Source organism: Mesoplodon mirus (assembly GCF_964341445.2).
Source record: "Mesoplodon mirus genome assembly, chromosome: 5".
NCBI classification, from domain to species: domain Eukaryota; kingdom Metazoa; phylum Chordata; class Mammalia; order Artiodactyla; family Ziphiidae; genus Mesoplodon; species Mesoplodon mirus.
The window spans coordinates 67,221,421-67,237,142 of NC_138980.1; the positions used below are offsets into that span (position 1 = coordinate 67,221,421).

General features: G+C 44.5%; 1 protein-coding gene across 5 annotated transcripts in view; it reads left to right on the forward strand.

The window, feature by feature from the left end:
* Positions 1 to 457: 457 nt before the first annotated feature.
* NRG2 (neuregulin 2) overlaps positions 458 to 15,722 on the forward strand; it is a gene marked incomplete at its 5' end in the record, with an annotated part of 178,124 nt that continues 162,859 nt past the window's right edge. For all 5 annotated transcript variants that reach the window (XM_082623604.1, XM_082623603.1, XM_082623605.1 and 2 more), the window contains one exon: positions 458 to 1,151. In XM_082623604.1, coding sequence (XP_082479730.1) covers positions 458 to 1,151 — 694 coding nt within the window. The remainder of the gene's footprint in view (positions 1,152 to 15,722) is intronic.

The window sequence follows — 15,722 nt, forward strand, 5'->3', positions numbered from 1 at the left end:
TTATCTCTACTCCGCCCTCTGCTCACGCACTACCCCACTGTCGTGCCCATAAATCCCAAGAGCAAAGGGTAGCACGATTCCTCCCGCGTCCCTGCGGGCCCTGAAGCCGGGCACTAAAGCAGTGCAGTCCCAAGCTTCCCCTGCAGAAGCCGCGCTCCTCACTCGGTTCGGGGGTAGAGGGGGCGCGAGAGAGCAAGTGGGCGGACGTCCCATCCTCCGCATCCACCTCCAGGTCCTGGCGCGCAGGGTGGGAGCGCTGCGCGCCTCCGCGCTGCGCATCGCGGCCCGCTTGCCGCCTGCCCCCTGCCCTAGCTGGGCCGCCTCCCCGGGCTGCGGGTGGAGGGCTACAAGGCGCTAACGTTACGCTGTTTCCGGTTTTCCAGCGGGCTCTGGTTTCCCCTCCCAAGGCGGCGGCGGCGGCGGCGGAGCGGCGGAGCCCCCCAAATGGCCTGGCCAGATGCGGCAGGTTTGCTGCTCAGCGCTGCCGCCGCCGCCGCCACTGGAGAAGGCTCGGTGCAGCAGCTACAGCGACAGCAGCAGCAGCGAGAGGAGCAGCAGCAGCAGCGGCGGCGAGAGCAGCAGCAGCAGGAGCAGCAGCAGCGACAGCAACAGCGGCATCTCTCGTCCCGCTGCGCCCCCAGAGCCGCGGCCGTCGCAACAGCCGCAGCCCCGCAGCCCCGCAGCCCGGAGAGCCGCCGCCCGCTCGCGAGCCGCAGCCGCCGGCGGCATGAGGCGCGACCCGGCCCCCGGATTCTCTATGCTGCTCTTCGGTGTGTCTCTCGCCTGCTACTCGCCTAGCCTCAAGTCGGTGCAGGACCAGGCGTACAAGGCACCCGTGGTGGTGGAGGGCAAGGTACAGGGGCTGGCCCCGGCCGGCGGCTCCAGCTCCAACAGCACCCGTGAGCCGCCCGCCTCGGGTCGGGTGGCACTGGTGAAGGTGCTGGACAAGTGGCCGCTCCGGAGCGGGGGACTGCAGCGCGAGCAGGTGATCAGCGTGGGCTCCTGTGCGCCGCTCGAAAGGAACCAGCGCTACATCTTTTTCCTGGAGCCCACGGAGCAGCCCTTAGTCTTTAAGACAGCCTTTGCCCCTCTTGACACCAACGGCAAAAACCTCAAGAAAGAGGTGGGCAAGATCCTGTGCACTGACTGCGGTGAGTCGCCCCCTCCCTCTGCTAGAGAAAGGGGGGAGGGGCGAAGCTGTGGAGAATGGGGGTGGGGCGGGAGGTGCTGCAGGTGCCCAGGCCTGGCAGCGCCCCGGCCGGCCGCTGGGGGGTGGGGCCGCCCCTGTGCAGGGCGTTTGGCATGGTGGGTGAGGGTGTTGGGCTGGGGAGAAGGAGGATCAGGCTCAAAGTGTGCCAGGGGTGGGGGCGGGGGGACGCGCTGGCCTGTGCCAGTAGGGATCTGCGGCTGATGTATAGCATGTGGGGCTGGAAAGCTGCCATCATAGCCCAGTAGCGGCAGGAAAAACGGAGAGGTCCTGGTGTTGCTGGCCCGAGGCTCAGTGAGTCAGGAGTGACCCTCGGAGGCCTTGCCCGCTCTGCTCCCACGGGCCTGCCTTGCCCAGGCTGGCAGGGTCTGCAGGAGCAGCTGGGCAGATTCCCAGGCTGTGAAGGCCTCCGCTTACAAGTTCTCCTAGGGAATCATGGCCCCCGCCCCCTCCTTCCTCTCCTGGGCTCCCGGTCAGCTCATCCACACCGCTGGCGCAGGCAGAGTTGGGACTTTTTCTGCTACTGTTTTCTGTCCCCCATGTGGCTCAGGGTTTTTTTCTGCATCGTGATTGCCTGTCTTTGCTAAGCTGGTAGCACAGCCCTCTCTTAACCTCCACGACTAGTGAGCAGACACCTCTTTTGGCTGTTTCTGGGAGATCTTCCTAGGTCTGTTGATTGTGATGACGGCAAAATAGAGTAACTTCTGCTGAATGCTGTAAGTTCAGCTCTGACATCTCACCAGCAGGATGTGTTGACTGCATATCTCATCTTCATGATGTTGGGTGCTGAACAGGAATGCAGGTGATTAGAAACAAAACACTGAAATCTGTAGATCTGTGCAGCTGGGAATGGAGGTCTCCAATGTCAAAAGTCAAAGAAATGTCAGTTTAAGATCTTTTTTTTCTTGTCCCTGAATCCAGTACTTACTTCTCAGTAAGATATTTCGAATCAAATTGTCCCCATACTGGAGTGTTTGATGTTAGCTTGTCTTGTGCTTATTCATATTGGGGTTTCATTTTATCCCCAAAGGCTGGATTTGGTGTTTGCAGTGTGACTTTGAGCTGTGTAATCACTGAATTGTGACAGATGTCCTGGTCTGTCGTAGAAGTTGGTGTGTTTACTAGTTTACCAACTGATTCTGGGTAGTATAAATAGGCTTTGAGTAACAAAGAATGTGTAACAGCTTGTAGGAAGTTTTGCTGCCCTCATCTTTCTAGATAAATGCCTTTGACTTTTGGAAGCTTCCCTTCTACCCCATGTCCCCCGCCCCCTCCCCACCCCTGTCCTTCAGGAGATGAATTTTAGTTTAGTGGTGGGAGTATATCTAGGTATTATGTTAAACTGCGACCACTTTAATCAGAAGACTCTTGCAGTGTCTTAATAAGAAGAAAGAAACTTTGGTGATAATAGCAGTTTATCTCTCTGACATTGTTCTGAGGAATATCGTTGACTGCTCTTTAATGTTGGTTTTATGCTCTGAAATGTTTGATGATGACAAATTGAGACCAGTTAAGAATTTCTAATTTTTTATTGTGTTAAGCATTTTGTCTGAGATCCCTTGGGGAGCTGTGGAACTGTATTGTGCAGTGGGAAATAGATAGTAAAAACATTTATTGAAACTTATCCAAGGACAGCTTCTGTTTTGGTTTTCAGTGAGTTGCTCCTGAATGTGCATCGTGCACATTGCCACATAATCCCTTGTCTGGTCCACTGAGCCCCAGTGGTCATCGTCCCCTGTCTTCCTCCTCCTTCCTCCATCAATTCTACCTTGTTTGTTTTAGTGAGTGTTTAATAGCTTAATAGTTGAATGTGGAGATCATGAGAGATCTGGGGTTCAGAAATATAGTCTGCTTTTAGGTTGTGGTCATCTCATATTATGAACATAGCATGTGCAATGTAGTTCTCAAAAAGATAAATTTAGGACTGCAATCACTGCTAACGAGAAGGCCCTCATACATCACAAATTATCAAGGGGCAGGAAAGTGTATGGGAGTAAACATTTTAGAGTGCAAAAAGTTTTGCTTTGAATTGATAGTATATAGATACAAGTCAGTTTGGGGGCTTTATCTAAGGGGATTAGAAATTAAAGGACATTTTTGTGAGAGGAAACTTGTGGAACTGGTGATAATATGACAGAAGAGCATGAACTGCATTTTCTTATTTCCTACAATGTGGTTGAAGAAAACATGCACTAGTAATGGTATGTTAAATAAGGAAACAAATCTTCCTAACTAACCACAACACCTTCCTTGTGCTCAGCAGGAAATAACTAACAAATTTATTTTCTGTTTTCTATCTCTAAAAAAAAGCCCTCTGGGCCACAGGGTCATTGGGAACGTTTTCTCCTTGGAGCAGATCTGCCCATTGCAAAACAGGGAAACTGGCACCTGGAAACTGTCATCATGGCCGTTATATTGAGCAACTGTGGTTAAATTGTTACTTTATTTAGCCATTTTCAGCTCTGAGCCTGTCTGGGCTCTGAGAGGTATGGTTCCTAGGGAGATTGTCCAGAAAGCTGTGTTTTGGTGGGCCAGAACTTTGGGATAAGGTACCATACAGAGAGATAAAGGTCTTCATAAATGGCTAATTTTACCACAACTATGAAATGTTGACTTGTAGCCTGTTAAGTCCTTCTGGAATAGCAATATCTGCCAGAGGGGCATTTTTATAGATCTAATGTTTATCATTCACCCCAAACTACTACCTCTGGTGGTAAAGAGTGGAGTAAAATGTTTGCATTTCTCAGAAGATTACATACATGGAGGTGTTTTCTGTGCCTTCTGAGGAAAGCACAGGAAAAAGGACTCTCAGGGATTAGCAACTCTGTACAATGCTATGAAAGCATCCTGTTCTGCAAATAGTCCTACATTTTTAATGATGGTTGCATATATTTTGGTTTAATCACACTCTATCATTTGCTTTCCTATATGTGTATGTTTTTTAAATTGTTTCCTTATTGAATAGATGCAATAGATATCTTTTTTTTTTTTTTAAGAAAGATCATTCTTCCTTTGGGACTTTATGATTTGCCTTTTTCTTCCAACGTATAGTGTACTTTGTTGTTAAAGCTAGAAAAGGTGTATTCCTGGGGGACTTTATGTTCTTTAGGATAGTTTTAAATTAATGTGGCACCCAAATTCACATATTAGAGCAAGGTGGTTCACAAAATTCAGTATAGCAAAAGCGACTGCATATTTTTAAAGTGCTGTTTATTTAAAGAATCTTTTCTTCCCCAGCCAGCTGGAAACCCAGCTGTGCTGCAGCTTGAAGATGGGAAAGTGAAACTAGATTAGAAACTGACCAGTCCTAGTGGTGAGGACAGGCTTGATTATAGATTTAGGGGTAGAATTACCATCACAATGTCATTATTTCTTTCAGTGGCTGCTTTCCTCAGCAGACTGGGATTCTTGGGGGCAGGAACCATATCTTATCTTTGAGGGTCTTTCTCCTAGCTCTCCTGCCCTTCAATGTTTGGTACTGGCCCGTGGCTTACAGAGGGATTCTCATAAGTGTCTTTTGAATGGATGAAGTCAATTGAAGTTCAAAAAGCAAGCCTCCAGATTAATACTAAAACAATCTTAACTCTCCTATCTGTGACACCAAGTCCTGTGCTGAAAAGCTGAGTTCGATGATAGCCCTTACCTGTCGCTATGGGAACCTTTTTTTCTGAAGGAGTCGTAATCAACTAGAGTACTTAACCACAATGTGCTTAATCATTGTGCTGATTAGTGTTAATGGGATTTGAGCAGTGGAGAATCTAGGTCTTGTTGGAGAAGACCCTCTTTTTTTTGTTTTTTTTGGAAGGCAGGTTATCACCCCCCCATGTTTAAACAAAAATAAGATAACTATAAACTTGAATTAACAAAAGGTTTGGGAGCTAGAGAGGGTGTTATATTAACTAGCTAGGTGACTAACTTCTTCTTGGTCCCAAGGCTCTTAACCATCTTTTATTATCTAGGACTTTTTTTGTGTGTGTGGCTATGTTGGGTCTTTGTTGCTGCGCGGGCTTTCTCTAGTTGTGGCGAGCGAGCGAGGGCTACTCTACGTTGCGGTGCTCGGGCTTCTCATTGCGGTGGCTTCTCTTGTTGTGGAGCATGGGCTGTAGGCGCGCGGGCTGCAGTAGTTGTGGCTCGTGGGCTCTAGAGCGCAGGCTCAGTAGATGCAGCGCATGGGCTTACTTCCTCCGGGGCATGTGGGATCTTTCCGGACCAGGGCTGGAACCCGTGTCCCCTGCATTGGTAGGTGGATTCTTAACCACTGCGCCACCAGGGAAGTCCCTATCTAGGACATTTTAATTTCATTTCCTAATAGCAAATATGTCATTAATTTTTTCCTTTATAAAGTTGTATTTTTATTTTTGAATATGCAACACTTTCATATGGTTCAAAACTTAGAAAGCACATAAGAATATACGGTGAAAAGTCTTCTTCTTACCCCTGTCCTCAGCTACCCAGCTCTTAGGCGATTATAACATATTCTTGAAATGTGTATTTCTCTAAAAGCAAAATGTTTTTCAAAGTAATCTTTTTTTTTTCTTAACAGATGGAGAATGTTAATTTTGCCATTAAGCCAATATTATGGTAAATTCTTCCCGAGTAGTGTGTGTGTGTGTGTGTGTGTATATATATATATATATATATATATATATATATATATATATATATATATATATTTTTTTAAAGCTAATCCAAGATCTTAACCAGTATCCTACCTTACAAATATAACCCTAGAGTGAGGAATAAAAATACCAACTTATTTTTCAGATACTTCGCCGTTAAGAAGTTTTCTATGACAGTGAATTTTGTGAGTCTTAATTGGGGTGCTCAAAGGAGAGATCCGAAGGTTTGTCACTGAGCTTTAGGGCTGCAGCTCTGCCCATACAGCAGTTCCCATTGTTTACACTCTTGGTAGGTAATCTCACAATAGCAACCATGTGGGAAATCACATGATCCCATATATGGGAAGAGAAAACTCCACAGTGCATGATTGCTTTGATTCTCATTTAGAAACCAAAGACCCCAGTTGCTGATGAAGAGTTTGATTTTGATCATATTCATGTATAGCTGGTATGACTCAAGGGGAATTTAGCCACTTGAATGCTATTTTGAAGTACGTTTAAGGTAACTGATTTGAACGTAGTGTTAAAATATCAGAGGACTGAGGAATTGCCATTTGGATAAGTAGGGGAAAGCAAATATGCAAATCTAAACAGTGGGACATCTTAACCCTCTAAAGCCTGTTGGTTTAGTGGCATATGGCAATTTTGAACATTGATTTGGAAAAGGAATGATCTCACTATCAATGAAGTTTCCCCTGTGCAGTCTTTGACACTTGTCTTGGGTCTTTCTTTTCAGGGTCTGAAGCGTTGTTAGTATAATTTACATCAAAGGTAAAAGAAATTTCCCTCCAAAATTTGAGTTTGGATGGATGTGTGTGAAATGGGGATTTTTGTCTTACTTGTTTCCCATGAATTAACCCTCCCCACTTACTTATTGGAATTTGTACATAAAGATAAACCCAGTTTGTGAATTTCAAGAGATAATATAGGGAGCTCTTTAGAAAACTGAGGAAAGTAGATGAATTGATCAGTGGACGTGCTAAATTATGGCGTTTGAAAAAATGACTGTCTTATGTGAAATTCAAGAAGACTCCTTTAAAAACAGCAGTACACACAAATGAATCTTGGTGAGTAATGTTTCAAGCAAGCCTGTAGGAACTGAAGCAAACCTGGAGGATGATTAAAAGGCTTTAGGGTGACATGAAAGAGGACATGCTGTACCCAGGCAAAGAGCTGGGAAGCTTTTGCCAATCTGGGGTCAAAAGACAGAGATTCCACACTTGACTGAGATCATTTGCTGCTAATCAGCTGTGATGTTTTTGATAATTATGAAATGAGGTTGAGTTAAGGAGCCTTCTTGCTCTGGCTGGTTGCTGTTGGCAGAGTGTGGCATGCAAGCTCCATTCTACAGTAACATTCCCTTCCTGCTTTGTACATGCAGTGAGATCCAAATAGCCTCTCCAGGGACCTTCTCTGGGACAGAGCCTCTAGCTCTTCTCTGTGCCTCAGCTGAGAACCTGATCATGCTGCTTGCCTCCTGGGGTGGGGCTGGAGGTAGTTAACATTCCATTTGCCCTTGCAGATGTTTCCAGAGTAGCAGAGGCACAGGTATCCTAGAAAGTTTCCTTATTCTACTAGCAACACAGACCCCCAAGATGTGATGTTCAGGTTACTTTTTATTCTCTCTTAGGAAGCAGAATCTTTAATGTTTCTTTTTTTCCCTTCAATGATTTCCTGCTTTTTGCTTAGGACATTGGCTTCCCCCTCCTCCTTCCCTCCTTCGTCTGTTTATACAGACTGAGGATCTGTCTTTGTCCTTTAGGCTGGGATGTTTTACTTGGTCTTGATCTTGATATTGGTCCAACCAACAGAAGCCAAGCTGAACTAACACTCCTCAGAATTAAATAAAAGGAAGGTTACCACATGGCTAAATACCTGGTCCAACCATGGGAAAGTCAGGACATCATTAATTTGATTGGGACAGTGATGAAGTTTGGTATCCCAGAGGTTGTATTACTAAAAGAGCTTTCTTTCATTTCCGTCTTTCAAATGTTTGCTTCAACAGATGTGCTCTGTGTAAAGAACTAGGTACTTTAGGGGAATTGCTTCAGACAGTCCCTGTCACCAAGGAGCTTACAATCTAGAAGTACAAAGATATAACAGTAATTCAATCTAGAGTATGACAAATGCCATAAGATATACCAACATAGTGCTTCTGGGAGGAGGGGAAGAGTCATAAAAGAAAGAAAGATCTGGTTAGATGATTAAAGAAAGTTTCTTGGAGAAGCAGTTTGAGATGGGATTCTAATAGTCAGAGATAGAAGAGGTAGAGGTGGTTTAGGGATAGAGATGAACTGATTGATTAAATCAATTCCATGCAGACAGCAGCATTCTCAGTAGGCATGGGGCATGTTTGTAGTATACAAAATGACCAGGATGAAAGGAGCAAATGGGCAAAGGTCCTAGAGGGGTAAATTAGGATGATATTCCCACCCATCTTGACTGCTAGACTGATGAGTTTATTTGTAATTATGTAAGTAGTATTTGAAGGCTTCAGTTAAAAGCAGCTCAATAACGTGTTGTAGTTTTCAGTGAATGGGTCACATATTTTGTTAAATTTATTCCTTAGTACTTCTTGTTTTCTGGATGCTTTTGTAAATGGTATTTTTGTTTAATTTTGTTTTCCACTTATTCATTGCTAGTATATAGAAAGATAATTGTTAAAATTGTTAAAATATTGACTTTGTCTCCTGTATTAGTTATTCACTTATTCATTTCAGTAACGTTTTCGGGGGTAGATTTGTTAAGGATTTTTTTCCCATGTACATGACTGTATAGTCAGTGAAAAAAAAGACATTTTTACTTTTTCCTTTCTAATCTGTTTGCCTTTATTTTTTTCTTGCCTTGTTCCACTGGCTGGAACTGCTAAGTACAATGTTGAATAAGAGTAGTGAGAATGAGCATCCTTGGGGGAAAGCATTTAGACTTTCTTTTTTTTTTTGCGGTACACGGGCCTCTCACTGTCGTGGCCTCTCCCGTTGCGGAGCACAGCCTCCGGACGCGCAGGCTCAGCGGCCATGGCTCACGGGCCCAGCTGCTCTGCGGCATGTGGGATCTTCCCATACTGGGGCACGAACTTGTGTCCCCTGCATCGGCAGGTGGACTCTCAATCACTGCACCACCAGGGAAGCCCTAGACTTTCACTATTAAGTATGATGTTAGCTGAAGGTTTTTCATAGATGCTCTTCCTTTAAAAAAAAAAAAAAGTCTGCTAAATATAGTGTAATGACTAAGAGTTTGTGCTCTACAGCCAGATGAACCTGGGTTTGGAAACCATTTTCTACATTTTCTAACTGGGTGATGTTGGGCAAATTACTTTCTGTATCTTAGTTTCCTATAAATGGGGATAGTGATAGCATTTAATAGGATTGCTATGAGTATTAAATGAGATAATGCATGTAAAATAATTAATACAGCACCTGCTCAATAAGTGTTATTAACAAAATCTTATTAACTTAGACCAATGTGAGCAGGAAGACTAGTAAGTGAAAATATTAAGTTCTGGAGGACTGGATGCAGACAAGGGGAGAAATTTTTACTGAAAACTGTATTATGTGTGTGGTCTAACTGTAGGGAAGCCCATGTGAGTCCAGGGTATGAATGCTGGTCCTATAGACCAAGTAGGCTGCAAATCTTGATGTGTCCATGGGTCTGTTTTAGTCAATTTTTTGAGAAGCCCACAGATAGAAACTGCTTTTCTCTGTTTCACAAATGGGAGGACTAAGACTCAAACTTCAAAATGACCATTTCAAAATTTCATCATGCTTGTGGGGTCAACCAAGGGTCCACATTCTGGAGTCCTGCCAGGTCTACTTTTTTACTTGGGCAGGTCTTATCTTACATTGTATTGTTGTTAGGAGGAGTTGCTGAAAGTCACTGGAAAATGGCTGAAAGCATCCTTTTTTCTTTCAAAGAAAGAAGGTCCCTGACTCATCCTGCTTTGATTTGGGGGTTTCCAGAGTTGGGGGGGGGTTTCCAGAGTTGGGGCTGGATTCACACTGAATCATTCATACTCTTTCCTTGTTTCTGCACTGGGGTGGGATGGGTGTGGTGGCTGCCCAGGGTCAGAGGGGTACAGGTATGGGCATGTAACAGGTGGCATTTTGGGAATTTGTGGGATTTAATTTTAATTAATTAATTGATGTGTGGTACCCATTGGAAGTATGAAACTTTGCTCCTTAAATGTTTATAGGACAAAGACCCTGCTTTGAGTCCTTCCTCTAAATATTTGTTGGGTATTATTACCCCTCAGATCCTGGACTGGCCACACATCCCTGACCTTAGGAAGTATTGTTTTTTCTTATTCTTAGACTTTTAGTATTTATGGCTTGTATCACTTATATGACACATCATTTAATACCATGCACTGTTAATTATCTTTTGATGGGTCAGTGTCTTAGCTCCTTCACCTGATTGTAAGATCTTTGGGGCCTGAAACTTAAAATATGTTTTAGTAAATATTTGACTACTGGCTATTGCCAAGTAAGGGAAAAGTGAGACCTTTACTTTCTCTTTATAAAGACCACTTCGTCCTAGACAAATTTCAAGATTCCTCAAATGACAGCTCAGGCTTAAGGACTAGACCAACCATGGAAAATGTCTTCAGACATTTCGATAAAGGGCAGAATTTTGCTTCTCAGTTATGTATCAGGTTTGTTTGTTTGTTTTTTTCTTGATAGTCCATAGTTTCTTCATTTTCTTGCAAGTACTTTTCTGTTGTTGAGTTTTAGAATTATCTCTAGGTGGTTTACCTCATACATGTCAATATTTTGGCTGTGTTTCATTCCTATCTTTTAGTTAGTTCACATTCTGCAAAATTCTCCATTTTCACTTGCCATGCAAGCTTTTTGGTTATTCCCCATTCTGGTTTCTCACTGGAATGGTCAGTTGGACTCCCTTACTCTGGCCTGTTCATGCTTCAGGCTGAATACCTTAAAGAGGTAAGAGGTATGACCAGGCATCTTCTGTAGTAAGCTAAGATCACAAATTAGGAGTGGTTGTACCTTTTTGCCTATAGGCAGCTTGGGGCCTTCTGGAAGCCAGTACTGGTTCTTGGATCATTCTTTTCTTCTGAAAGGGTAGGGAGTAGAAACCTAATATTTCTTCACATCTTTCTTTTAGTATGTTCATTCTTTTGTCATTGCCTTGAAATGAGGCATTTTTCTGCCATGTCTCCTTGGCTGAATTATTGGGTGGGGATGGGATAGGCCTCTCCAGAGGGAGTTCTCTTCAAGCCTAGGGCTCCTAAGGGCCCCTAGTCATCACCTTGCAGAAGGCTGTGGCCCTCAGCTTCAGCGAGTCAGAGTTCCTTTCACTGGTGCCTGAGGCAATACATAAAATTTCAGTACAGCATTTCACCATGTTGTTTAGACCAGTAATGAATTTCACAAGCACAACCCAATTGATGGCTCTCCTCTGGAGTAATTTTATATGGCTTTAGAGAAGAGAGTTTATTTACCAGTCAGGACGGAACAGGTAGATTAAGTAGATGATCTGTTGTGTCTGAATTCCCGTCTCTGAGTGAGAAATAAAATAACAGCAGGGCTGCATACAGTGCAACTTTCCCGACATTGTCATTGGTTGATTGAATTTCAGAGAAACATAATAATAAAAAGAAGAAGAATGTTTTTAAAAGGAAGAAAGAAGACTCAGACCACGACATGACTCATTTGTCACAGAATGAAACCAAGGCCCACAAGGGAAGATTTTTTTTCAAAGGACACTGGGGTTTCCAAAGGCAGCCTGTCTGACTGCTCACTCTTAGATGGTTTCCTTTTCACAGTCTGTTCAGGTGGGTTTCTCTTCTGAGACCCTCTTACCTGGGGCTCCACCCCTCCCACCTTATCCCATCTAGCTCCTACCTTCCTACCTAGGCCTGCTGTCATACTTGCTTACGTCATAAATGTAACCGCCATCCCTCAGCCCCTGTTTCCAAGAATCAGAGAAGTTTCCAGAAATTTCTAGTACAAAGTTCCTAATCCTCCCTTGGACTTTAGGTCTGACGGACCTAGTGGGAAAATAGGAACAAGGCAAGAGATAGGTACCTACGTGGGTGGGACTATATCCAACAAATTGGGCTAAATTTTTCTCAGATCTGGTTCTTTTAGACAAAATATGGGGTTTTCCCAAGAAAGCTTCTCCTATATCTCTAGGTCTCCTTTTCAAGAGGAAATGCTTTCTCCAAAAAGGCTAGTAACATTCACTGGCCTTTTAGTAACACGTACATTAAATTGTCTTGGCCAAGTACTGACAGTAATCCCTTTCAGATGGCACCTCTGGGGCTTGGCCCAAGTGATTCTGGCCAATACTGGGCCAGGCTCCACTGGATGTGGAGCCAGGTAGTATACTCTGGGCAGAACAAGACATCACCACCTCTGAGAGAAACTCCTTGCTGCTGGGAAAGAATCTAATTTGTAGGTTGAAGGGAGGCACATGGGTGGCCCCCAGTTTGGGAGTCGGCTGTCTTTGTTTCTCAGTATGTAAATCATCTGAGTAGGTTTCCACTGTGCGTGGTATGCACTCAGCTAACTGAGAGGGCAAATGGGAGCTGGAGCTGAGACTGGTTCCTTTGGGAATACTGTTGTCACCTCTGTCGATTTTACCCCAGCTTCTACCTTTGCCCACACATAATGTGGGCTTTGTGCTTCTTCTGTGTGGTGTCACAGCCTCAGGGCCTCTGGTGAAGAGTCTGCACTAGGCCCAGAGCTTGTTGTACAGAAGTAGGAATTAAAGGCATTGGTTTAAGATTAGTTCTGTGAAGGGATCACTTGAAACTTTAGTGCTGTATCTAAAAGAAAACATCAAACTGATAAAGGGTCCCAGTGGGTTTGATGGTCTTCATTGGGCCAAGGTCATGAACCATATATATATTTTTAAAATTGATTTATTTTTGACTGTGTTGGGTCTTCGTTGCTGCTCACGGGCTTTCTCTAGTTGTGGCGAGCAGGGGCTACTCTTCGTTGTGGTGCACAGGCCTCTCATTGTTGTGGCTTCTTTTGTTGCGGAGCAGGGGCTCTAGGTGCACGGGCTTTGGTAGGTGTGACACGCAGGCTCAGTAGTTGTGGTTTGTGGGCTCTAGAGCACAGGCTCAGTAGTTGTGGCGCACAGGCTTCATTGCTCCACGGCATGTGGGATCTTCCCGGACCAGGGCTCGAACCCGTGTCCCCTGAATCAGCAGGAGGATTCTTAACCACTGCACCACCAGGGAAGTCCCACGAACTATATTTTTTAAAGGAAGTATAAGAGTGTACTTTTCTCATCTCTGAAGTTAAGTAGCAGCTTCATAATTCCAGAGTAGGGGTGAGCGTCGCCCTTGAAAGAGGAAGAGTAGAAAAGGCCAGTAGTGCTGCTCTGTCTACGTGAGTCGGGGGTAATCCAATGGATGTTACTCTCCATTCTATGATTCAAAGATTCCTTTCTTTGAAAGAGTTTGTTACTGACAACTGTGAGTTTGGGGCAGAGGTCATGGTTGGCTTGCAGTTGACCTGTTCAACCTTAAAGACTGAAGACGGTTCGTTGGATCCTGCCATGAGTTCCTCCAGTATGTTGTAGATGTAGTGTTTGGTTCTTTCCCCTCCCACTTCCTTCTCAGGTCCTTCCATCACTGGCTCTTCTTTTCAGCCTCTTGTAAAGAGTACAATTTTTAACAGATTGTCCTTGGTTCTCTTCTCAACTTACATAATCTGTTTTGAATTTTCGACTCTACATAGCATAGTGGTTAAGGCTGCATGCTCTGGAGCCAACTTTGAAGAGTGAATCTTGGTTCTATGACTTATTAGCTGTATAACCTTGGGCAAATTGACCATTTTGTGTCTCAGGTTCCTCAACTGTAAAATGGGGCTAATTATAATACCTACCTCATAGCATTGTGGTAAGGATTCAGTGAGTTACTGCTTGTAAAGTGCTTAGAACAGTGCCTGCTTGTAGAAAACATTCAATGCAGACTAGCTGCAATTACTATTATTGTCATGTCTATTGTTAGTTGAAAGAGAATGGCTTTGGATTCAGACTGATATTAAAATCCTGACTCTTCCTCACTAGCTATGTGAACTTGGGAAAAGTCCCTTAATTTTTCTGAGTCCCAGTTTCCAACTGCCGATGGCACATTGTTTCAGTTATCCATTGCAGCATAACAAACCACCCCAAAATATAGTGGCTTCAAATAGCAATCACTGTATGTTATTACCACTCACAGTTTGGAGATTGACTGGGCTCAGCTAGGAGGTTTAGTATCTCTTATGTAGTTTTTGGCCAGATGGTAGCTGAGCAGTCGAACAGTAGATGAGACTGGGTCATTTCTAAGTTTCCTCTCTGACGTGTCTAGCATTTGATGCTGGCTGGTTCTCATCTGGGAGCTTAGCTGGGACTGAGGGCCGGAGACCGACCTTGCCTGGGTTTCCTCACAACATGGTGGCAAGGTCCATGAGTGAGCATAAGAGAGCTCCAGGCAAAAGCTGTATTGTCTTTTATGATCTAACCTCAGAAGTCACTAGCATCACTTCCACCGCGTTCTGTTTCTCAGAAGAGAGTTACTAAGGCTTGACTGGATGCAAATGGAGCAGAATGAGACTCTACCTCTCAGTGGACGGATTGTCAAAGAATTTGTGGACATGTTTTGAAACAATTACAGTCTGCCCTCTGGTCACAAATTATTTATATTCCTTGCACATGAAAAATACACTCATCCTGGTCATTGCATTCAAATTCCAATGTATACTTACTTATTAAAAAAAAACCAAAACACTCATCCTCACCCAAGACCCTCCTCCCTCCAAAAAGTCTCATCTATATGGCCTCAGGCTCAGGCTCAAGAGCCAGGGTTTCATCATCTAAATTAGGCCTGGGTACAGATGAGGCTCCTCTCATGTGGTTCCTTGGGGACAGCAACTCAAATGCTGTTCCTCTTGACCTGAAGGCTGCCAATGAAAGAGACAAGTCATCTGCCCTCCACCTCCCCCACCCCCCAACCCCCATACAATGCTGGAATGGAATAGACGTAGGATAACTGCTATAGATGCCCCCCCCCTTTTTTTTTGCGGTACGCAGGCCTCTAACTGCCGTGGCCTCTCCCGTTGCGGAGCACAGGCTCCGGACGTGCAGGCTCAGCGGCCATGGCTCAGCGGCCATGGCTCACGGGCCCAGCCGCTCCGTGGCATGTGGGATCTTCCCGGACCTGGGCACGAACCCGTGTCCCCTGCATCGGCAGAAGGACTCTCAACCACTGCGCCACCAGGGAAGCCCCTGCCTATGAATCTTATCAAGGTTCCCTACATTAGACAAAAGCCATACCTACAGATCTTATCAAGATAAGCTGTTCTCTACCTTGAGCTCCCTGTGTGGCTGCTGTGGACACTATTCTTCAGGCTAAAGGAATCACTATTCTTTAATGGAAAGGGCCTGCAGGCAAGTCAAAGGCATTGCCTTTGATCTTTCTGAGGTCTTAACAAAGGGTACAATTCACAATGTCTCAAATTAAGCCATTATAGTCTCCTTACCATATCCTATTCTGTCTAGGACACTCCCATCCTAGATAACAATCCATCTACTCTTCCAAGCCCTTAGAAACCTCAGAACCATCTTTGGTTCCTTTCTCACCTCCATGTCCTGTATATAGTACATTGTGAAGTGATGACAATTTTGACTATTGCAAGTACCTTCAATCTAATTCTTTTCATTCATGAGGCTCTAGTTGGGTACTTATATCTCACTTAGGCTGCCACGGTGGCTGCTGAATGGAATCCCCAATTTTCAGAGTCTCTGCTCTCTTCCATCTGTCGTCTATTGATGGCATCAGCTTTCTAAAAGTAATTCTCTCTGCCCAACCTAGAAATCTTCGATAGGTTTTTATTATCTGTAGAATAGAGTGAAAACTCCTTCACATAACATGCGAGGCCTTC